The sequence below is a fragment of the Vidua chalybeata genome, chromosome 7 (genome assembly GCF_026979565.1).
Source record: "Vidua chalybeata isolate OUT-0048 chromosome 7, bVidCha1 merged haplotype, whole genome shotgun sequence".
Classification (NCBI taxonomy): Eukaryota; Metazoa; Chordata; class Aves; order Passeriformes; family Viduidae; genus Vidua; species Vidua chalybeata.
In genome coordinates, this window is record NC_071536.1 from 23,059,020 (window position 1) to 23,082,740 (window position 23,721).

Here is a 23,721-nt window from a genome sequence, read left to right on the forward strand (position 1 = left end):
CAGAGTGACTGCAAAAACGTGTTGCGAGGACTATAACTTAGGGGGTAAAAAGATAATGGAGCTTTGGACAGCAGCTCCTGTAGAGGCAGAATCCCTAAGACTTAGTAAAACAGTAAAGGTAATTTAATAGAAGAAATGCTAATGCTCAGCTTCACCTCTGTGCTACTAACATGCCTTATGGGGCCTTTGAAGTAAACTAAAGCTACCAGCAGGGTTGTGAAGCAATGTGCTTTGTTTCAGGTTAACCTTAGGTATGTTAGCAGACGTTAACCTTAGGTATGAAGCAAGGCAGAGTCTCCAGGGGCATTTTGTGCTCTGGGAGGGAGGAAACCCACATCCTGGAGAACTACTGGGTGCAACATATTCTACTGACATCAGCTTTCTAAGACATTATATTGAGTTTAAAACTACAGCCCGACTGCCTAAATGAAGTTAAAAGGGAGGGAAAATCCAGCACCGAGTCTTTCTTTACCCGTCATAGCGGCACATTTAGAATTATGCTGAAGCCATCACTCTAATGAGGCTGAACAGCTAAAAGCCAGACAGCTGTAGTAGCAGTAAGAGAGCCCTGGGGACTTGCTTTGAAATTTCAGAGGGACTGGAAGATACCCATGGGGTTTCCATCAATGCCCCACTCACCACCCTGTGAAAGCAGGATGCGATGTGTGGGCACCTCAAGCCGGCAGGACTTGGGGCCCAACTGTTGGAAGGCTCTGACGCTTTAGGGACGAGAGAGGAGGTGAGGGTGAGAGGTGTGTTCTCCTTCTCTAACCCTACCAGCTCTCCTGTTTCTGAAGAATGGAAAGCTCACAGCCTGAAAGCACTGCTGCTCCCCTTCGGCACATTCACGGCTGTCCATGGCCACTAGAGGCCACTTGCCCCTTACTTTGTGCCACCTCTGGAGGAAGGTGGGATGGAAACCTACGGGATCCTGCCTGGCGTTTCTACCACCCTCAACAGATGGAATTTGGAGAAGAGCAAAATTCTGCCAGTGGGCCAGAGGGATTGATTTATAAGGAAAGGTTAGGAGCTAATTTTATCTAGCACAATATGGGATGACTAAGATGGGGAATGAACAAACCAGCAGTCTGGAAAGATCTCAAGGGTGTAAAACACAGCTAAAGATTATTTTTTTGTCAGGCAGCCCTTCATAAAGAGATTTAAGAATAGGTTAAAATTTAAAATAGAAACGTAAAAGGAGTAGCAGGCAGAATTCTCCTAATAAGCACCATGCTGAAGTGCCCAGCCTGCTGGCATCACTGCCGGGGTTGCCATAAGAAGAGCATAAGATAAAATGGGAAACTAAAAAAACAAACACCACTAAAGAAAAGCAAATTACTGATACCTTTATCCTACTGTATCTCCTGGTTATGGGGAGTACGTGATTCAGCATTCCTGCTAGAAGTAATTTTCAGTAATAGAAGCGTCATGCCAGCAGGCCAGATTCAAAGGGAAGCCAGAAAAATCCACAGCCTGCCAACCTGTGTACACTCACACATCCCCACTCTCTCCACAAGCACATCAGTAAACAGAACTGGCTCACAAAAATCACCATACCTTGTACTGACCATTGTACTGACCATCTAGGCTTAACAGATTCTGAAGGAAAGTGAGCAGGCATGTCCCTGCAATGCTGGCAGCTACAGCATCTCCCACATGTTGCTCACAGGGACTCCAGCGGGGCTCCCCCTCATCCCCAAAGGCTGCTTCACAGTGCCAGTGCTTCCCTGTTTTGCTGAGAAAAATGCAATTTGGCATATCTTTGAGGGCTGAGGCGAGCAGTTCACACTGTCCCTTTGCAACAAAGGAGTCAGTAACGCAGGACAGCACGACAGGCAGGCTGCCCCAGCTCTGTGGGCCATCAGGTCCCACATCCATCTCCTCAGCTCTTCCTTAATCTCTTGGCCATTGGCTGAGAATAATTTAGCTGTGGAGTGTCTAGACTAGGAATGGATGTTAAGATAAGGATAAAGCCACAGGGGCAAAGCTGGTTTGAGGACAGGGGAGGAGAAGGGACTGGCTGATAGACACAGACGGGAAGAGCTCACAAAGGAGAAGGATTAGAGGCCTTGGAAGATTTTCCTGGGAAGAAATACTGATGTGCGTGTCCACGGAGAAAAGGAGCAGGAGGGGTGCTGCTGCATTTGGATGCTACTGTGACGCTCACAGCCTCAAAGCCAAACGAGAAACAGGAGTGGGCTGCACTGCCCCTACCTCTCCTCTGTCATGGTCGAGGAACAAGACACACATACCAGAATGAAAAGGCAACACATAAGACAGTAAACACACAAAGTTTTGTGGCATGAAGGTTTTAACCTGTGGATCTCTCTCCCACATGGCTATGTTGAAATTTGTATTATTACACAAACACTTTAGAAGGCTTAAATATTTCAATGAATCCTATACTCCGCTGAACTACCCTGGATGAACCATCACAGCCATTCATTCCTGAAGCACCGTCTGTTCCGTGACTCTCCCTCACAACAGGCCCTTCGTAGGGTACCACACGGGACGGAGCCTGCATGGTCCACAGACACATAAACGAACACACGGAACAAAATTCACTCCAGAACGAAGTGCCAACACCAGACAGTAACAATAAGCCACCCCTCCACTGGACGCACGGACGGCTCTGACAGACACACGTACAGTCGGGGAAGGTAAGGGACACAGACAGCCACGGGGGTCACTGCACCACGTCCCTGCCGTGCCTTGCAAGCCCGTACGGTGCGGAGCGCGGGACTGCTCCAAGCCGCGCCGCATCCAGCCCGAGCACCGCGCTGCGTGCTGTGCCGTGCCCCGTGCCATGCACCGCCCCGCACCGTGCCATGCCATGCACCATGCCCCGCACCGGCAGCCACCCGCACCGCGCCACGCACCGTGCGGCACCGGAGCGCTCCGCAGACGGGCCGGGGCAGGGCAGCCAGGCGGAGCTGCTGCAGCCGGGGCAGCAGCGCAGGGACAACCCAGGGACAACCCAGAGACAACCCACCCCCCCCCCGCCTCCGGCCCGTACCTCACACCGCCGGAGCAGGAGAGCCGCCCGCCGCTGCCGCCGCCGCCGCGCCGCGCCCCGGCCCCGCCGCCACGCTCCGCCCGACACGTGCCGTGCCGCGCCGCGCCGGCGGCGGGCGGCGCTGCTCCCCGGCCTCCCGTCGGCCCGGCCCGCTCCGCGCCGACCGCCGCCGCTGCCGGGCCTCCGCCGCTTACCGGGGGGGCTGCGGGGCGGCGGCGCGGGACGGCGGCGGGGCGGGGGCCGGGGGGCGAGGGCCCCGCCGAGCGGGAGGGGGACGCTGGGGCGGGCTCCATGGCAACCGGATGTGAGCGGCGGCCGCCTCGCTGGTGCGGCGGAAGGGCGCGCCTCGGCGGTAACGCGGAAGAGCGGCGCAGCGGCGGCGGGACCGGCCGTGCCGGGCCGTGCCAACCGGGCCGGAGTCGCCTCGGCCTCCCCGCTGCAGATGGCGGCGGCGGAGACGCTGGTGCGCGGCCTGGCGCGGCTGCTGCAGGATGCCGGTGAGTGGCGGCCGCCGCGGGCCTCGCTGGGCCGGGTCGTGTCAGTGCCCCCGGTATGTGGGCGCTCACGGCCTGGCCCGTCCTTTCCCTTTCCTGCAGGGGACCTCGTCCTGGACGGCTCCAGCACGCTGACGCTGCTCACCTCCACCCTGCAACACCTCACGCAGGTCTTCGAACAGCACCTGGGCTTCCGCAACCAGAACCGGGGCTTCGTGGCGCTGCCCTCGCACCCCGCCGAGACAGCCGCCATCCTCCAGGCGCAGTTCCTCTTCGACGTCCTGCAGAAGACTCACTCTCTGAAGGTCCGTACGTAGCGGGGCCGGGGGTGCTGCAGGGCCGGCCAGTGGAGGTGGCAGGCACAGCTTCAGAGCAGCCTCCTCTGGTGCCCATTGTCCCCGTCTGACGTGCAGGCTCCGTGGGTCAGAGGGCTCTCCCAGGGCTCTTGCGTGGAGTCGTTGCTTAGCACGATAGTATATAGCTGCTTACCTAGGATCAGCCGTGCAAGTCAGCGGAAAGTTTCTCGGAGTTAAAAATGGGGGCAGCAGGAGTTAATTAAGTTCTGACCTTGGTAAGGTGTTGTCATTGTTGGGGAAATGATTATTTCCTGAAGGGCTCGAGCAGTTCAGGCATATCTGGCACCTGAGCACAGCTGAGTGCTCCCAGAGTGATGATTGATGTGCCCAAGGCAGCGGAGCCAGGGAACTTGAGCAGAGGGGTCAGATGTTCTGTGCACTCTGAGGTTGCTGCTTACTTCGGCAGCCTGAACAGTGGTTCTGGTTGATCAGTTCCACAGCACAGGATATTTCTAGTAACATATCCTCATTAATTTTAACAATAAATAGGCTGTAGTAAAGAAACCGTAATAAAGATAAAACTGCAGATCAAGAAATTCTTCAGAGAGGTTTTTGAAAGGTGGCATGTGCAGTGGTGCTGCACATGATTCTACTTGGTACTGATACATGCTGGATGGGTAGAAGAGGTGAAAGGAGCCTGAAAGGAGAAGAGGCATTAGCAGCTGGTTTGGGTTCTAAAGTGGGGCTCAAAAGGTATTGCGGCTGAGCAATAAAATCTGTGATGTCTTTAAAAACGTTTTTTTCCTGTGAGAGTGGAGCAGTATCAGAATGTTGTTGGGAGGATTTTGTAACAGTGTAGTGAGTGGGGAGATTAGAGTGGGGCCCAGAGTCTGTGGAGAAACATGGGTCTCCCGGCAGGAGGAGGCAAGAAGGGACACTGCAATCAGGAGGATGTTGTGGTGAGTGCTCCTCTTCACTAGAAAATGTGCTCTCTCTGCAACAAGCCTTTAAAGAAGGGGAAGCTGCCCATTGATGTCTGGTAACTGGTTTACTTGGAAAAGCTAATAATTTATATCAGCCTGACAGATTTTGAAGACAGTGGAGGGAGAGGAGATGATCAAGACACACAGCAAGAATGTCATCTGAAATAAACTTTGCTAGAACTGGTCATTAGAGCTTGCCAGTGCAAGCTCCCATTACAAATACTCTTGTTCAATGTGCAGCATTAGTGCTGGCAGGCAGTGGGCAGTGATTCATTCCTGGCAGGGCTGTAGCTGTGGAAGCAGTAGTGGTGATGAGGCCTTAGGATGTCTGTTCTGCATCTGATGAGTCACTTCTGTGCGAGTGTATATGTAACTCGCAGAGATGGTCTTTCTGGTTGTACTTTACTGTCTACAGTAGAAGCGGTAACTATTTCATTACTCACTTTCAATAGCAGCCAGAAATACTGTTTATGCACTGTCCATAGAAAGCATTAGAAGGTGGTTTTAATAGGCTGCTTTATGGTACATGAACACAGCCTAACTGCCCTGTGCTGAAAGGGCCTGTGGCTGTACTACAGAATACAAAGAGGAGGTTTGCAGCCGCCTCAGTCTAACACTAGCAGTGCCTTGGAGACCGACTCTGTTTTCCATTTTATCTGCTTGTGATTTGCCTTATTTGGCCTCTTGTGGTGAAATGCACATGCACACCTCCCACCAGAGTGCTATTCTACTCAGTTGCTTGATAAACATACCTCCAGCAGTTAGTTTTGTCTTTAGTAGATTTGCTGGTTATAGCTGATGAGGAATCCAGCTGTCAGGCCTCCCAGTGGTGCTGAAAGTAGTGTAGCCATGTGGGCAGGGGAGGTGAAGAGGAGCTCTGTGGGCTGGAAGACTACACTTGCTAACATACTCTGTGGCCTCTGTTGTACTATGGATCTGGGGAGACAGTGCCACTACCAGCACTGGGAGAGAGCTTTTAAGGGATTACCAGAGCTGGAGGGACAGCCTGTTCAAGGTGCTGCAGTTGGTGCATCAGGTAGGTGGTAATGCAGCACAAATTAAACTTGACATGAGACTTCTTTTCTCATTTCTCCAGCTTGTTCATGTTCCAAACTGTGTTTTGCAATCTGCTGTGAAGATCTTCCCTTTCAAGTCCCTCCGGCATCTGGAAGTAAGTATAGACGGCAAGAGTGGTTTTGAGTCTTGCTGTTTGGGTTTTCTTGGCTAGTTTTGTGGTTGCAGAATGCCTCTACTCCTAAAAACTGGGTAGGCTTTTGTGGCTTCCCTGAAAGGCTAAGACTGAACTCCTGCAACACTTGCCTGGGGTAAAACTTGGATCTGCTCGACCAGTGTAACATTTTGATGTCTGTTGTTCTTACTTTCTCATCGCTCCTGCAGTTGAGGTCTGTCCCTCCACACTGCCTCCGGGGACTGCGATTTGTCTATTCTCAGCTGGAATCTCTAACCTGTTGCAAATGTATCAGTACACTGGAGGTGAGTGTCTCTACACAGCTCATGGAGTAAATTGCAAGAGAAAGGCTGTCTTGATCCTACAGCTCTTCACACAGGGAAGATGTAGGAGACAGTGTTAGCCCTTTTATTCATTCATGTTGTGTATGGCTTCATCTCCCTTCTCCTTTCTCAAGCAGTGTTGAAGGATTCCCTGCTTGCAAGCACATGTGCTCTGTAATCTTCTCTTTAGCTGCTTGAGAATTTCTAGTTCTAGACAACATTTGTGTCAGCTAGGTCTGACAGCTCTGTGTATCTGGCTGTTTGCACATTCAAGGCCTGCAGCTGGTCAAGGTTTATTTCATTGTACCGCAGCAGCCTTTTTAGAGTTTATTGTCAGAGGAAATGCTGTACCCCAGTGTACCTACGCTGCTGCCCAGCAGATTTCTGAGACATGAAGGCAAGCTCCAGCCATGAAGAACTGAGTAGCATGTTCTGTGCTGGCTGTGGACCTCTAGGCTTCTCTCTGGGATGTAGAAGCAGACACCTGCTGGAGAACAGGGGCTGATGGTAGGGAGTGCTTGCAGAGCTTTTTTTATCTGTCAGGATACAAGTATGTATCTTGCTTTTGTTTGAGGGAGGCCTGAAATGATTTTGTTAGCATGAATCTTTGTGCTCAGTGTTCTGAGCCTAAGAAATCTAACAGATTAGGTTAACTATTGGCACTTCAGAGTAGGAAACAAAAGCGTCTCCTTTCTTTCTAAATATCTGGCCGTGGGATTCCCACCACCTCCAAATACTTGAATTAGGGGCATAAAAGTCACTGCCTCTCTAAGCAAGACAAGGTCTGTAAAGCACAGTATGTCAGCCACCTTCTAGACTGTTCTCCTGTGTTCATCTGCTTTTACTATAAAAGCTAGTACTCACCAAGGTACGGCTCCTCTCTTCCTCCTAGGAAATAATTTCAGCATGCGGTGGAGATCTGAGCTGTGCTCTCCCATGGTTGGAACTGCAGACCGTGAACTTCAGCTATAACTCAATCACTGCCTTGGATGACTCACTGGTGAGTGGGGCATCCTTCCTGCATGGCTGCAGAGAAGAGAGGAGATGATCACAGCCAAGAGCCAGGCCTTCTGTTACTGCTGCTGCTACGTCTGGGTGGGAGGAAGCGGGCAGTGATAATTTTGCTGGCCTCTCCCAGCAGGAGAGGCTTTTCACGCTGTAACAGAGACAGTTGTAGGATCTGATCTAGTATCTTTTTGTCTCTCAGCAATTACTAAATGCTCTGAGGATCTTGGATTTGAGTCACAACAAGATCCAGGATTGTGAGCACTATTTAACGGTGAGTATTTTGGGCTGACCGGCAGTTGCCTCCTGTGCAGAGGATGCTGCTAAAATTCTGTAATCACTGACATCACGTTCCTACTAGGTGAGGTATAATAAAAGAAATCACTGATGTGGTGTGGCTTAGAATTAGCACTTACTGCCAGAAAACCGTTGTCCTGTATGTGCAGTCCGAGCGCCACTGAGGCAGAGAAGGCAGTGTTCCTCACCTCTAAGACAGAGAGTTAGCTCTAGTTGTCACTTGGCAGTCCAGCATGGCTGAGTGGTAAATGCACTGATACACACACTGTACTCTGTGTGTACAGCCCCTCACAGGGTGGACACTCCACTGTGGCCAAGACTTTGCTGTAATCTGTGCAGCAGGCGAGAATTATGTAGCCAGGCATGGGGCTGTAGAAGCTTACTGTTCAGTTTGTTCAAACTGCAGGTAGCATTTACTTCCTGCTCTCAGAAATCAGTCAGTTACTCTAGAAAAAGAATAGTCCATCACAATGGCATGTGTGTTTCTGGGAAACAGCAGTGAAATCCATGCTTTGCTGGGCTCAATCTGCTTCTGTGAAGGAAGGCTATGAAACAGCTTTTCATGGAGTTGGTGGGGCTCACAATGTATCATTCCGCATCATCTTTAAAAGGGTTGTAAGTAAACCCTTATGAAAGGGTTTATTTTGGTAGTTCACTCCTTTTGCTGGCACAGGATGCCCAGTCCTTTCCTATGCTCCATCAAAGTTGGCGAGGAAAGAGGAAGGTGCTCCTGGCAAATTCTGTAAAGCAGTCAGATGATGCTGAGTGCCCCTAAACAAACCACTCCCAATGTGAACATCGAACTCTTCCTGCAGAAACAGTCTAAAGAAGCTCACTTGTTGGTTGACCTTCTTGGGATGAAAAAAATGGTAGAAGCTAGTGCCCTGCCTTGAGTTCAGGGCCAGGCTTTGAGATAAGGTCCCAACTGATCCAATGCTGCTCTTCTCTCTGAACAGACCCTTACAGAGCTAGAATACCTCAATCTGGCGTACAACTTCCTGTCCAAGGTGCCAAGCCTTGGCATCTTCAGCCGATCCAAGCTGGTGACTCTGATCCTGCGCAACAATGAGCTGGACAGCATTAATGGTGAGCCCACAAGAGAGAAGCATTTCTGAGTTTGAAGCCTTCCTGTCGTCCTTGAGAACAAACAGAATTTGAAATCTTGGGCACAAGTATCTTTACTAGGGTTTGGTTTTGGGGAAGGTTCCTAAGTTATGTTGTCTGGCATGCTGGTGGCTTCTTGATTTGTTCACAGGGGTGGAACAGCTTGTGAATCTGCAGCACCTGGATGTGGCCTATAACCTGCTGCTGGAACATGCCCAGCTGGCACCATTGTCCACTCTGCACTATTTAAAAAAAGTAAGCATAAAGCCTGATGGGTTGGTAAATTAGGGATTTCATGGTCAGGATGTGCAAGATGGAGACTTTGTGGTAACCAGAGAGTTTTGAAAGATAAGTTCAACTCTTGAGCATTTAATTTTATTGCAGGAAACTGATGGGGGAACCTTAGACAGCTGTGTTTCAGCCTTCATTTTTAGTGACCCTTCCTAAGCTAAACTTTTTTCCTATATTCATCCCCACTTCCTTGCTCATCCTTTCTGATTTTAACATTGTCAAGTTCAGTAAAGATCCTCCCATAATGCTGTTGTGGATTTGTGTGTTCAGAGAAGTCTGAAGGAGCATGGCAGTCACTATAGTGCTTGTGAAGGAAGATCATAGAATCAGAGAGTGGTTTCAATTGGTAGGGACCTCAAAGATCTAGTTCCAACCCTCCTGCCCTGGGCAGGGACACACTTCCCACTAGACCAGGTTACTCAAAGCTGCATCCAGTCTGGCCTTGAACACCTCCAGGGATGGGACATCTGCACCTTCTCTGGGCCTGCAAAGGACTGTTCTTTCAACACTTCTCAGAGTCAGTACTGAAAAAGCTCATAATGATTTAGGTCATGAATAGGAGGTACTTTAATCTGCTTCTCTATTTGCTGAGCTAATTTCAAGAAGCATTTTAAAAGCCTAGTCCTCTCCTGGCTTGGTAACTGTTCCACTACAAGGATATTTCTTGAAGCAGAGAGAAAGACTGGAGCCTGCAGGTAGGATAGACTTGGGTAGAGACTATTGCTTCTAGTAACAACTTGTCTGTTTCCCTCACCCAGCTGCATTTGGAGGGAAACCCAATATGGTTCCATCAAAATCACCGATCTGCAGCCCTTGTCCATGTGTCTCCCAGGGCCGCCTTCTCCAATGTGAGTATTAGCCACCTGCCTTCTGCCCCTGCTGTTGAAGGCATAGGGTGTTCTAACACTCAGGGCAAATGAGGGAGAGGAAACTTGCAGATTTATTCCAGCTATGTTATGGTTGCTTTTTTTTTTTTTTTTCTTTACCTGCAGTAGAGTAGTTTAACCTTAAATTTTTACGTGATGTACTAGCCAGCACAGAGTTGAATACTGATCTCAGGTTTGCAACACCTCAAAACTATTTCAGTTTTGCTCAGAACTTTACTCTGTTCATGCTAGATAGTAATAATGTAGCTGGACTGTGCAAAGAAGGAGCTCAGAGTCTTTGCCCACCTTACCAAAGTATGTATTACTTTGGCAGCCACAGCTACCTCTGTGTCTCCTTCACTCTGCTCTCAGTCAGGTGTCATTACTGTTCCCTTACAGTCCAGTGCTTAGGTCAGTTCTTGGTAATCTGATTTCAAATAAAGAAGCCAGCAAAGCCAGTGTTCTGGCAATTTAGCAAAACAAACTTACTTGCTAAGGGTCAAAGGTGTTCCAGAGCTGGTCTGGCCTTCATATTAGTGGCAAGTGGCTGGATTCATTGTCTTCAAACTGCATCTTGGAAAAAGCTTCACTGAGCTCAAATTACTGGAAGCTATGTGGAGTCAGGCTAGAAGTAGGATACAGGCTTTGAGGTGAAAGTGAGTACCTTTCAAAACAATTCGAGTTGTTGTAGAATAATCCATTGTATCGCTTCCGCAAACTGTCTTGGATATGTTTCTGGAAGTTATGAAATCTGTAAACAGGAAAACTACAACGGTCCCTTCTGGCCTGATATACTATTGTAGGTAGCTACAGCTAAAGGAATGGTGGATAGGCAGGAACAGGGTTGTTTCCTTGCAGTCTTTTGCCAGGGATCCCAACCCTAGGGTGGCTTGAAGGGAAGTAGGAGTCAGCAGAAGTTGTCCTGAGTATGTGCCAGCCAAATGGAATCTGACTGCAAATGGGTCTCTAATTACAGTTCTTCTTGGACGGGGAGCCACTCTCTTCCTCAGACCTAATGGTAAGTATAATTGTTAAAAACTGATCTTGCTGGCTTTGGGACTGGGAACTCTGACAGGTTTTTGCGTTGTCGTGTGTCCTATTAAATCTTTATGGGCTACCTTGACTTTGACACAGATCGTTTTGTCTCAGTTCATGCTGATTCCTAATAATTGTTGGAACTGGCCAGTGTAATTTATTCTGGCTTTTGTAGCCTTGCAGGATTTGGAGACTTGCCTGTTTCCTTTTCAGGTACTGTATGGTACTTGACACTTGCTCTACATGTCAGCAAAATAGTTATCAGTTTTTAAGAAAGGCAGAGAATGAGGTAAATGAGAGTGGTTGTGATAAACAATCCAGTCAATCAGGCAGGATCTGTTGTCAGTGTTTTGACTGAGATGGTGAAAGCTTGGGGTGAGGAGCAGGAAAGCTGTCAGCCTGAGTTGTGGCTTGGTTACCTTATCTGTCCTTTGCACTCAGCTGGAAATACTCTATTTTTCTTGCTTTAGCACCTTCCAAGACTTGTGCAAAGTGTGTCCCAGTCCATCCACACTTCTACCTCAGAGAAGACTGCACTGGACCGCAGTGCACTGGAGAGCTCCTGTGCTGCAGACTTCAGCGACAGTCAGTCCCCATCAGAGAATGTGGCCATCAGGGTCCCTCGAAAGAAAAGCAAGGTCTGGGACTGACATATGGCCATGTAGCTGGCATGTTGGGTGAAGGGGCTGCCTTGACATGAAAGCCTCCTGCAGTGAGATGTGGTCTGGTACTGACTGCATGGTTAGTGAGCCTCTACACTGCTGTGTTAGGAAGGGACTTTAAAATTAATCTTCATATACCCTCACAAGTGTTTCAGGGTGTGTCCCTACACTGTAACAGCTATAAGCCCTTCAGCTTGGCAGAGCACTTCACCAGGTGCTGTTTTCATTGTTTTAATTCCTCACAACTACTTTTTTCCTGTTTTTTTCCAGGGAAAAGTCAAAGTGCGCAGAGCAAGTATTTCGGAGCCAAGTGACACAGAACACGAGCCGCAGGCATTACCCCTCTCTGCTGGTGAGGCTTGTCGTCTTCCTTAATAACATTGCAGCTAAACTGCCCACAGTAAGAGTGCTCTGGCCTGGTGACTACCTTCATACTTCCCCAGTTTTCTCTTTGCAGGTCTGGTCCTAGAGCATCAGAAGGAGATGAAGCGCTTGGCCAGCTTCAGAGATCGCTTTGGTGCTGACTGGCTGCAGTACAAGAGACACCTGGAGGAGCATGACCAAGTGCCCATCATGTCCCGCAGCCATTCTGCAGATGAGATCACAGGCAGACCTGCTGCAATGGACTTGCAGAGTGAGAGCTCTGACCCAGAGCAAGGAAAGCCCCAAGTATTACCGCAGGAAGAAAGATCTTCTCCTCCTTTGGACGACACTGCAAAGGAGGAAGAGCCTGAAGTACAGCTGGATGAGCCTATGGAAGGAGAACAGAGAGGAGAAGAGGAGGCAGATGAGCTAATGCTTGGAGAAGAAGAAGAGGAGAAGGTAGAAGGTAAACAGGTCCTTTTAGTGCTGTTTTTAAGGGCTTGGATGACAACAAAATAGATTAATCAAATGTGATTTGTCTCTGAAGCTGTATCATGATGCCCAGTATTGTGGGAATACTAAGGACTTGGGTCTAGCAGGACTGAAGGCCTGCTGCCTGTACTGACCTGTATTGTGTCTTGTTTGGCAGTGGACCTGTGCCAGCCAGTGCTGGTGAGCCAAATAGAAGGTGAAGGGGACCCAGAGCCAGACTGGATCTTCCTGCGAGTCACAGCTAAGCATGTGATTGAGGTGGAACTGAAGGCTGCCAGAGTTCTTCACAAGCTGGAGCTGAAATGCCTGAAGAATGTGGAGACCTCTGAATTGACCTGGAAAAGGATGGTGAGTTACACTTTTCTGTGAGCCTTTATCATCTTACTCCCTGTGTATGGCAGTATTCTGGATTTGGGCTTCCGTTGAGAATCCTGCAGGTGTTTTCCTAGCTCCTGCAAAGCCTGATTGAGCATTCCTTCAACCCAATGCATGTGTAGCTAATGACATATGTATTGCTTAGACTACCTATGATAATGCAGCAGAAGCCAGCATTAAATCTCTTCAAAAGATGGAATTTAAAGGCAATGACTGGACTTGTTTTGGTGTGGAGGAATGAGAGACTTCTCAAGAGAAACTTAAATGAAATGGAGATCTCCTTCCTCCATTCCTTGCTGGGATATCACCCTGGCCTCGGAGGACTCTTTGTGGATTGCATTGTTTCTAGAGCAGCACAGAGCCTAGTGTGATGTTTAAAAGGCTCCTGGCAGCTCAGTGGGCAGTTTGCTATCTGCTCTAGGTACACACTTTAGCATTACCAGCCCTATTTGGCTTTTGTGGTTCTTTAGAAAGGGAGTTTGGAAATCCCCTTTTCCTTGTGGTAAGATTTTAACATTCAGTCTGTATACAGACATATTCACAGGTTTCTCTAATTCTGTTTTCTCTAAAAGCTCCAACTCATTTTTAAACCCTGCCCTTGTGCCTCTTTGAATGTTTGTGGTTTGATATTCTTCTGAAATACCTTCATGAAAAAGGTATTTTGTTTGAAATGCTTTGTTCTAGGCCTTGAGAGTTACTGTTTTAAGTTTCAAGCGCTTATGCAATTTTTCAAGCACTCAGTGCAAGTCTTGTCAGCACTTACTAGCTTCATATTTGTTTATTTTTTTCTGCCCATTTTACCAGACTCCCAGATGCTATCAGCTGTGGAGGGATGATTAGGATACACTAAATTAAGTGCTTGTATGGCCATGTTTCAGCTGTTTGCAAGCAAATGTAGTCTGTGAAAGCTTCTCCCTCATCCTAGAAAGGTGTTTTCTGTCTCCTGCAGGACCTGGAGCGAGTTTTCCCTGTCCTCACGTTGCACTTCAGCTACATTCGCAAGGACCGGCAGAAGCGCAGATATGTGGTGCTTGACGACTGCCCGGAGCAGTGTCTGCAGGTGGGGGAGGCTTGGGGAGGGGGAAGTGTTACTGCAAGACACTGAATTCTTCCAGCAGCATAGGGCTGCTGTTCTCAGAGTATGTGAGCACCTGCTGCCCGTGTCTGGCTTGTTGGGATTTCTTCTTTGCACAGATGACTTGTGGAGGGCCCTGTGAGCATGGCCATGGGCAGTGGAGCTCCTGTAGCATAAACATTGCTGTCAAGGAGAGAGTCTTGCAATTTTCTCCCTCTTGGTCTGAAAAGTTTGTAGTCAAGCTAGTGATCATTACTTGTGCACATGCAGTGTCATGTTTTGTGGGTGCTGAGTGATGTGCTGGCCTGTGCTTGGTCCTCTGGACAGTGAATGTCAGTGCTATGTCCACACAGCTGCTGTAGGGACTCTGGCCTCTAATTCATTAATTTCTCTCAAGATACCATTTAAGTACATTTAAACAAGTTGTTAGACACAAGACACAAATAGATGGGACCTTTGAGATCAGAGTTCTAGAGGGAGCCTGTCAGTATGTAACTCTCAGGCACAGACCTGCAAAAACCAGTTGTCTTGGTCTACTGCAGTGAAGCTCCATGCCCCTGGCAAGTTTTGCACAACTGGGAAATGTTCTTCCCCTTACACTCTGAAATGCTATAGTGAGGCATGTGAAAAGACTTGCTGGTGTCAGAAGCTTGATTTTTATTAGGACAATCATAGCTACCTGATAGCATCCTTTTCCCTGTGCTGCTATTTATAGTGTATCCTCAAAGTGTTGTCCCCAGCTGTTGAGGAGAATCGGCAAAATCAGGACCAAGAGAAGGGATGCATGAAGCTCCAGTGCCTGAAATGCAAGCAGGAGTTTTCACAGTCCCTGCCCCCCTGGCATCAAGGTTCCTATTCTTCAGAGCTTGGAGACACCAAAATCCTGGAGACTCTAGTTGCCTCAGATCAAGGTAGGCTGTAGTGCCCAGAAGAAGGATGTTTGCTAATTAATGCCCAGGCAGACTTCTAGAGTGGTAGCTGTGGTGCAGAGCATGGAATGTATAGGAGATGTGTTGTCTGTACTGGAATTTAAAACCTATTGTGGGATGAACTCTCACTTGGCCTACTTGGACTGGGAAAAGCCTGCCTTGTTTCCTGGCAGGAAAAAACCACTGGATTAAGGTTAAGCAAACAGCACTCCTGTTCTGGGTAGCCTAGGGGAACACAAAGGTGCTGGAAACTGAAGTCTGGGAGAGGACTTAAAGGTGATGTAGTCAGTTCTGCCGCAGAGACTTTATTTGTTCTAAAGAGCTTTTGCTAATGGAAGCTTCCAGGGAATCTGCATCAGTATTTTAGGTGAAACTTTGGCTGTTGGACATCAGAGAAACAACCAGAGCCCTAATCTAAGTCTCCCTGTCTGTGATCTTGAGCCCACTCTTGCTGCCACTTTGGAGGAGCAATTTATTCCTTTTTTTGTACTTGAAGGCCATTGTTCCCCCCTGGCAGCTTTTCCTGGTTTCTGTCCTCTGGACTAAATAATATCAATTCTCTAGAAAATTTGCTTGTCAGTCATATCTCATACATTCAGTTTCTTGCTGGTCTTTGTACTTTTTCCTATTTGTCTACATTTTTCTTTGGCTGTTTAAAACTAGATGTGGTATTTCAGCTGAGATGTGACTAGTCATGAGTAGGCATCTTTTGATTGCTGTGTTTTTCAAAGCTCAGTTTCTATTTGAAGTGGGGAGTGCTGTAGCTGAAAAGATGCTGTTTGACAAAGTATCCTGGGATTGAAGTACTGCAGTGAACACAGAAGTGCTGTCCTGGCTGCAGCATTTCTCCACCCCAGGATACTTTCTTCTCTCTGCCAGAGTAATGGGAATCCCATGATCCAGTTGGGAATTTGTTCTGGTATGGGTGAAGGGAGCAACAGGAATCAGTGTCAGAAGGGATGAGGACAGCTGGGGAAGGGACACAGCATGCTGGGAATGGAGGTGGCTAAGGAAGATTGGATTGACTGGTCATGAGCTTGGGCTTCCAAGGTTATGTGAGCACTTGCAGCTGTGAAGTGGAGGAAAGTCATGAGACAAAGCCCTGATACAGTTTCAGTTGCAACCACAGCACACACTGGGCACCCTAAATCTGAGCAGAACTATTTCATGTGGCACTGATCCAGAATTTCCGGTTGATTTGTGAGGGGAGGTATGTAGGATATGCTTCTGAACAAGTTGCTCAACAAGCTGCTCAAGTCAGACTGTAACTATTCTCTACTTGGAAAAGGGAGGGTTCATGGTTTGCAGAGGAGGTGGGGGAAAGTAAAATCTTGCTAGGGAGAGCTGTTCTGGCTTTTCTTTATACCTGACAAAATCTTTCACAGGTCCTGCAGCAGCTGGTGAGCCCATAGCCTGTCCCACTTGTTCCAGTGACCACGTGGTCATTCTGCCTTCAGAGGAGTGCTCCAGCACACCTCTGCCGCCTGGTGCCGACAGCACGAGTGAGGACCTGTCAGACTCTGTGCTGGAGGGAGGCAGCCAGCCGGAGGGCCCAGAGGAAACATCTGTCCTGGCCAGTGAGAGCAGGAAGTTCTACATTGGTGGGGAGGACAGCTCGGAGATAGACACCAGCAACAGCACCAGGAGCCCGGAGCCGAGCGCTGAGCCTGACAGCACTCTTCATCCCACCTGCCACGGATCAGAGGGCAGCTGTGGGAAGGAGCAGGGCGTGAAGAGCCAGTACTTGTCCCTCAGCCACACGGACACCAATGGGGGCAGCCTGATGGGAAGCTACCATTACAGTGTTTCTCGGGGGCCCACTCCTTCCCCGCTCTCTTTGAACTCTGAGTCCGAGGAAACATGGAATCTCAGTCCTTGTGAGTATGAGGAAGCTGTGCAGGGTTTAGGGGTGTTGACAGCTTGTTGCTGGTTTTATCATTGGTGCTTGCAGGGTACACTTCCTCTTGTTTAATGGGGAAGGGGGACATCAAGTATGAGCAGCCATAAACATATGGTTCTTATGAGCAGAGATTTTGATTCCCCTCTTTGTTAAATCCTCATGCCTGAAGATAGGAAAAGTGAGTCAGCTCCTAATACCTATTATTGCTTAGAGTCTGAGTAATAGGGTCTTGTTCTGGAAGCTGCATTGCTCAGTTATGGACACACTGCGTTCCTGTGGCATCCATGAGCTGCCAGCTGGAGCATTACCTTTGGAAAATAGTATGCACAATTCCTCTGTATTTATTCTTTGGCTTAAGTGCATTGTGAGTTGCTGTGCTGGTAGGAGGCTCTGGTTTGTGGATCTACAGTTGTTTGTGCTTTCCTCACTTTTTTGTGAGCTTCAGATGACAAAACCTGTCCAAGAGACTGCATGCTGGCTGTGTGAGAGCTGTCATGCAAGACAGGAGGTCCACAAATGATTTTTCTGAAGGACCTTGGATTTCTGATGTAGCAGACTGCCTTTGCCTGGGTATCAGCTTGTGGTTTACAGAATAACAAGTTGGAAAGGAGCTGTGGAGGTTATCTGGTCTAGCCCAGCAAGTGACTCTACTGCAGCTGAGTGTAGTTCTGATTTACAGCCTATTGTTTTCTTCATCTATAGAGGTCTCCCCCAGTCCTTCAAGACTGCTGTGCCTCAAAGAAGAGTCAGTGTGGAATCACAGTTTTACGGTTGCTATGTTCAGTCTTGTACAGTTGAAGTATGAGAAATAAAGCAGTCTCTTTTTTGGGGTCAAACTGTGAGGTCCCAATTTAAAACTGAGCCTATGGAAAGTTCCTGGTGAGGAGTGGTTGATTAGTGTAGCGTTTCTGGTGGAGAGCAGGCTGTGCTGGGAAGTTTGAACTCTTGGGCAGTACTGTGGCTGTTGTATAAAGTTTTTGGCTATACAATTTCATGACAAACCTAATTATACACTTTAGCAGTTTTATTTGTGTCTTCCTCAGGCCCCTTTAACCTTGCCACAATCAAAGTTAGTTAAAAAGTTGAACTGAGCTGACACCAACTGAAATAAGAAATATCTTTCTGGTTTTGTGATAAAGAATTGTCCTCCTGCCAAATCCAGCAGCAAAGCAGTGTCCTTCTGTGACTAAACAGCCAAGCACAGTTTGAATCTGGCTTAGACCAAAGCTTTGTATATCTGAAAAAAAAAGCAAGTGTTGGAGCAATGAATTCCTCTTTTATCTCCACATGGAGACCTGTGGCCTGTAAAGCCCACAGGTTTGGCCCTTTGTCTTGAGGAGAGACTTGATGGAAGCAGGTGTGCAGAGGGGGGTGACACTGCTGCCCTGGTGCCTGTCTGATTGCCCGGGCAGTGGACAGTGTCATTGCTGCCCTTTGCTCTCCTCAGCTGTAAACAGTGTCCTGAACACGAGGGACTTCCGGTCAGTGGATCATCGCCTGAGGCTGTACCTGGACATGGAAGTCTTTGAGGAGAATGCTGAGGAGTTCCAGTGCTTCCTCAAGGTGAGCTCTCACAGCACCACTCCTACAACTTTTCTGCTGTCTCCCTTGCCACCCTGTGAGTTCTGCACTGAGGTGGCATCTCAGAGACTGTGGGATGTGAAGGGAGCTGAACTGTCTTTGAGTCTGGCCTTTCTGTGGATGAGCTGTCAAGGGGCAGGCCAAAGCTATGACCCACCCTCTGTGTGCTCTAGGTGGTCATGGTGAAATTTGGCCGGCCAGAAGAGTTCCTCTCAGTCCTGGTTGCTTCTGATCTCAAGATTTATGTTCTGGAAGTCACTGGAGCTATCAGGTGAGGACCCTGCAGCAAGTCTGTGAGTGCTGGGTAGTGCCAGCCTGTGCTAGCCTTGCTGCCCTTACCCTGGAGGGGTGGTGACATGCACAGGCTCTTCTGGCAAACCCCCTGCTGCAGTCTGACATGGGAGAGGAGATGGGGCAGCCTGCTGCAGCTGAGGGCTGTGCTCTGTGATTAGGGGACAACCTGCAGACTGGCTGAAGAAGAATGACTCTCACTACCTATCTGATATTTCTCACCTGGAAGTGGGACTCTGCCACCAGACCTTGCGAATGGAGTTTGAGAACCCAAAAACTTCGTACAATCTGCTGATCCGGAACCAAAGCTGCTGTGACCAGTTCCTGCAGACCTTGACAGGTAAGAGTAGAACTGTAGGGGCGTGGGGGAGAGGATTTGAAATATTTGTTTTTGGGGAACTATCAGGACAGCTATTGTTGGATATATGTTGGAAATAAACTTCTTGACAGGTCATAAAAAAAGCTGTGAGAAAATCTCACTGCCATCACAACTTGGAACCTCTCTGAACAGCAGAGAAGTGTCCTGAACTGTTGCGTACTGCCCTTGGGTTTGCAGTAAAAGACACCTGCCTTCTCCCCCTCTTTAGATCTCATGCAAGAACTGCCTGCTAAGCACAGGAGTAAGGTGAAGGAAATCCCCATTGTGGAAATGAATCCCCAACACTGGCTATGGTAAGAGCCTGTGAGAAGTTTGGATTTCAGGTAGAAAGGGGTGTCTGCTTGTCCAGCAGACCCTGGGAAGCATGGTGCTGGAAACAGGGTAGCACAGAAGGAGGCACTACTGGAGTTGCAGCCAGGCCTATGTTAGTGGTTTAAGGCAGCTGTCTCAAGTGCCTGCTGCACAGAGGGTGAACAGGCAAAAGGGTGTCAGGGGCTGAGCCAGGCAGGGCAACTTCAGCTCTTCTGGAGGAGCCAGGTTATAATGGAGGGAGAAAAAGCAGGAGGCATAGGGCAGCCTTCTTTCTTGCAAGAAACATTTGGCTCCTGGCTGTCAAGGTGGTAGTCAGAGGACCAGGAGAGGGAGGACTTTGCATTATCTGAAGAGATATGGGTTCTTCCCTTCCCCAAGAGGACTGGGAAGAGTAGCTAGTTCACAGCAAACCTAGACTGGAAACAGAGTGCTTCCTTATCAGCCCACTGTTGTATCTCCTCCAGGCCTCTGCTGGACTCCAAGACCACAGATTCTACAGCTGCAGATGGCACTTGTTTCTTCTACCTGCTGGCATACCTGATCCAAGGTACAGGAGATTTCAGTAGCCAGATGTCCCACACGCTGTGCTGTCTGCTTACATGCTTGTGATTTTAGTGTACAGTCTAGGGGAAAAGAACTGTGCCCTTTTTCCAGCAGTGAAATGGGGTGGGGGCATGAGTGAGGGTTCTTTTGTAGTGTTGGGTTGTGTAGAATAGCAGCATACTTCTGTACATCCAGCAAATCTCCCAGTCCTTTGCTACATGGAAGTCTAGGCTCTAGGGAGGAGCTGGTCTTGCACACCAGTTTTGGTGACAGCTTGAGAAGCTAGAGATTATCTGAGGGCTGTATCATTGCCCTGATCTGAGGGAAAGATGAGGAGTCATAAAAACAGATGGTTTGTGTGAGTTGCTGAAAGGCTCCTGTATTTGGGAAAACAGAAGTAGGTGTCCAGAACCTGAGATGATAGTACAGAAGAAGCCTGCTGGAGCCCTTCAAGTTTTGTTCCAGGCCTTGCTGAGGGACAGATGTGTTAAACTTAGGGTTTGAGTCTTCAGTGAACAATTCCAGCGTTGTCATAGCTTGGGACACTGAAAAAAAGCAGCCTAGCTCTTAATCACATTCTGACCATTTTGCAAAGCTTTTGCACCCCTGGTCACCATTGACCATTGGGGAGGTGTGAGAGTGTGAGGATCAAAAGGAATCTGTGGGAAGTATGTATATTGCTATCCTCAAGCTGAACAAATAGTATGTGAGAGGGAGAACTTACAGTGCATTTTTCTTACTCTACAGTTTTTTCCTGTCTTAGAGTACGGTGCCCAAAACTGGACACAGTTCCAGCTGACATCTCATTACCAAGTAGACAGGATTAATTAAACATCCCCTTACTGATAGTCCTACTAATTCCCAAGAGTGAGATGTGATGAGAAAAGCAACATACTGCTGCATGAGCTTGTGATCCCCTGTGACCTCAGCCAGTTTTGCTAATGGTGCCCTATTGCTGTGCATCTAACTTATTCCCAAGTTCTTGTGCTTTTAATTTGCATCCACTGAAATAGCTGGATTATATTTATGTTCCCTAAAGTTTATCAAAACTATTTTATTTCCTGTAATATTTATGATGCATCCCAGCTTGGTATTAAACTTGATGTGTGTGCTCTCTGTTCCACCCATCAAATATCTGCAGCCAGACAAATCCAGGCCAAAAAAGGCAGGCTTTGAGCTGCAGCTGTCAAATTTTAACTAAGGAGTAGTAAAATGTTATTTAAGAGGTCAAAGAACTCAAGTGACTTCTCCTGCCTCACTTGAGGGCATGGAGCCTTGCTGGGCAGTGGTCTTTCATGTGCATGCTCCTGCAACAAGATTGGATAACCTGGTCAAGCCCAGCCACATTTCAGTACCCTGGTCCCCTCTTCAGTCAGGAAGCTGGATAAAGTGGTGCACCCAAGTTACTGCTGCTGTAAAGGATTTCCCTAGGGAAGGAATGGAGAGCAAAGCTGGTTCTGTGGTGACTCAGGCTCTCGGCGAAGCCTTTCTTATTCCCTCATATCCTTTTAGGGGCATCTGCTTTTCCTGTGACCCTGCTGAGTACCCGAAGCATGCTATTTCTGCTGGAGGAGAATCACCAATGGCAGGTGCAGCCCTCCTTGGATGAAGACCATGAGGGAGAAATGCCTCCTAGGAGCAACATCCAGTTGAAGGAGAAGCAGCCAATCACCAGTATTAGCAATATCATAACCTATCGCCTCTGTCCTTGTGACATCAAGCTGATGCTTTACGATGAGGTAACTGGGAGCGGTCATGGGCTCAGCATGCTGACCTGAGCTGACTGTGCTCAGATCCTGTTCCTGCAAGAATGTCTTGGGGCTGTCATCTCCATCCTCACCCAGGGCCTTGTACCACAGAGCCAGGGAGCACAGTGGGAAGTCATGCAAGGGACACTCAACTGCTGGCAGCAGAGAGGGAGGAGGAGGTCACAGAGGAATTAGGAAGAACCGGCAGCTGTGCTGGGGGATGGTGGCTCAGGGCTAATTGGTACCTGTCAGGCCAGTCTGCTCATTCACCTCTCTACCTCTCCTCCCTGCCAGGTACTGAAGCTAGAGAGCACTTGGCACATCCGTACAGAGTGCCCTGAGCTCCTGGTAGAGCTGGTGGAGTGGATCCGTGGGCCCTGGGAGGAGATGTTCTCAATCGAGCTCCGGAAGGCTGTGTATGAGGCACTGGAGTGAGCCTGGTGGCTGGAGCGGGCGGGACTTGGAGTCAAGTGCTGCTGTGCCAGCAGTGGTGCACAAGTGTCTTCCACTTCCCATATGACCTTGCTGTCCTGTGGCCTCTGCTTTCCACTCTACTCTTGCCCCTGGCCCCTTCTGGTGAGTAAGAGGGGAGCACATGATGGTTCAGGCTGCACAGTAATTTATTTGCACTGGACTGGCCACTGAAGGAGAAGGTGGAGAGTGTTCCTTGTAATAGTGTGTAAGCTACCAAAAGGCAGTCAGGTGCCATTTCTGGCAGTTGCATTTGCTGCCTTCTTAGTTGTTTCAGGACAGCTATCATTATATGCTGATAATTTTTTTTTTCCTCTCCCTCCTTCTTGTCTGTGGTTTCCCTAAAGCTACCTGCTTCAAACCGGAGCCTGATTGCACAAGGGGATGAAGCATGTTGTACACAACCCCACAGAGAGCCCTTGCCTCTTTGCCTGATGGGGCATGGCTCAGTCTGCTGCTGTAGTCTTTCACTGTCACTAGGAGGAAGGAGCCTCAAGGTTCTCAGCACAGAAATGTGTTGCTCATTTCTTAGGGGTCAGGACCTTGATGGGCACCAGCAAGTATAACCAAGGCTTAGGCTTTTTCTGAGAAGTCCAAAAGCAAGAGTCTATTTTAACATGAGTTTTACTGTTTTCTATTATAATAAAAGCTTATATTTATTGAATTGTCATGTATTCCTTGCTTCATTCTTTTGCAGTGTTGTAATGTCTTTCTAAGGGCTTCCATACTAGCTTTGCCGTTGCCCCAAGGGTTCCCTAGTATCTCATCAGATTCAGGCCATTCTCCCTGTCCTGTTCAGGGTGGGTGTGAATGGGCTGCTAGGCTAATCTTCTCTACCTTCCTGGCTTCCAAGCAGCAACAAAGGAACAAGTTCTAAACAGGATTAGACTGACACCAGGTACAGGTTGTGGTGTTCTCCTTTGACAGTTGCCTTCAGGTGGGCATCCTGTGGCCTTTCAGGCCCAGCACACTGCTTACTGGCTGTACAGGCCCTCAGAGGCTTGCCTCTCTCAGGAGCTGCTGTTGGTGTGACTGTGGAGGTGGGAGTGCCTGCCTCTAGGTTCTTCAAGGTGGGATCTGATACCCTAAGTAGGGACCTTTACTGATGGTAGCTTTTCCCAGAACAGCATCTCTGTTTTCCTATGAATGTTCAGTCTGCAGCTTCAGGGCAAGTTTTCTGACTGTTCAATCTTTAGTGACAAACCTCTATTTTATGTCAATGTGATCTTGATTTTTATAAAGATGTACATTTGACATTCAGTGACCTGTTGCCTGTTTTCTTTGGATATTGAATATGGCAGCTATTCACAGTAGTCTCTATGACATTTAAACTTTCCACGTGCCCAAAATTGGTGTCAGTGGCTTCAGTTTCTGTTGTCGAGAAAACAGCAGGGACTTGGCCCCACTGCATCCTTCTTCTTCCCTGAAAAGATGCAATAAAGTTTCCCTTCCTGCTCAAACCCATCTATGCCATCCTTATAGCCTTAGGAGAGCAGGAAATTCAGTTTCCATCCTGGGTGTGAAGGCCACTCTTTCTTGGCGTCACTGTACTATTGGGCATTCTTCTGTCCCTTCCAGAGGCAGTTGAGTTGCTGAAGGCCCACAGTGGCCGACATTTTTATATAGCCTTCTACAGACTTGATAAGATCTGCACTGTCTGGAGGCAGATGTCACAATTCATCCCATTTTCCCCCCTCTTCC

The 23,721-nt window shown here is 48.5% G+C and overlaps 2 protein-coding genes across 7 annotated transcripts in view; one reads left to right on the forward strand and one right to left on the reverse strand.

Annotated features, from left to right (window-relative positions):
* Positions 1 to 3,079, reverse strand: part of SLC4A3 (solute carrier family 4 member 3) — a 31,943-nt gene extending 28,864 nt beyond the window's left edge. For both annotated transcript variants that reach the window (XM_053947698.1, XM_053947697.1), the window contains exon 1: positions 3,017 to 3,079. The gene's annotated coding sequence lies outside the window, so the exon portion shown is untranslated. The remainder of the gene's footprint in view (positions 1 to 3,016) is intronic.
* A 238-nt stretch (positions 3,080 to 3,317) lies between these two features.
* On the forward strand, positions 3,318 to 22,684 carry STK11IP (serine/threonine kinase 11 interacting protein). 5 transcript variants are annotated; one of them, XR_008431830.1, is made up of 25 exons: positions 3,375 to 3,513; positions 3,613 to 3,815; positions 5,886 to 5,960; positions 6,188 to 6,283; positions 7,194 to 7,301; positions 7,509 to 7,580; positions 8,560 to 8,689; positions 8,859 to 8,962; positions 9,757 to 9,846; positions 10,841 to 10,882; positions 11,370 to 11,537; positions 11,832 to 11,913; positions 12,019 to 12,390; positions 12,574 to 12,764; positions 13,741 to 13,851; positions 14,582 to 14,777; positions 16,181 to 16,672; positions 18,143 to 18,258; positions 18,450 to 18,547; positions 18,729 to 18,907; positions 19,155 to 19,239; positions 19,723 to 19,805; positions 21,314 to 21,540; positions 21,844 to 22,125; positions 22,368 to 22,684. XR_008431830.1 is itself a non-coding variant. In XM_053947717.1 (24 exons), the coding sequence occupies exons 1-24, from the start codon at positions 3,459 to 3,461 to the stop codon at positions 21,982 to 21,984; spliced, it is 3,516 nt and encodes a 1,171-aa protein (XP_053803692.1). In that variant the 5' UTR covers positions 3,318 to 3,458; the 3' UTR covers positions 21,985 to 22,684. The 5 variants fall into 5 exon arrangements, 3 of the variants coding, with proteins under 3 accessions (XP_053803692.1, XP_053803691.1, XP_053803693.1); XM_053947717.1 differs by having other exon boundaries at positions 3,318 to 3,513; positions 21,844 to 22,684; XM_053947716.1 differs by lacking the exon at positions 13,741 to 13,851 and having other exon boundaries at positions 21,844 to 22,684.
* Positions 22,685 to 23,721: the final 1,037 nt, after the last annotated feature.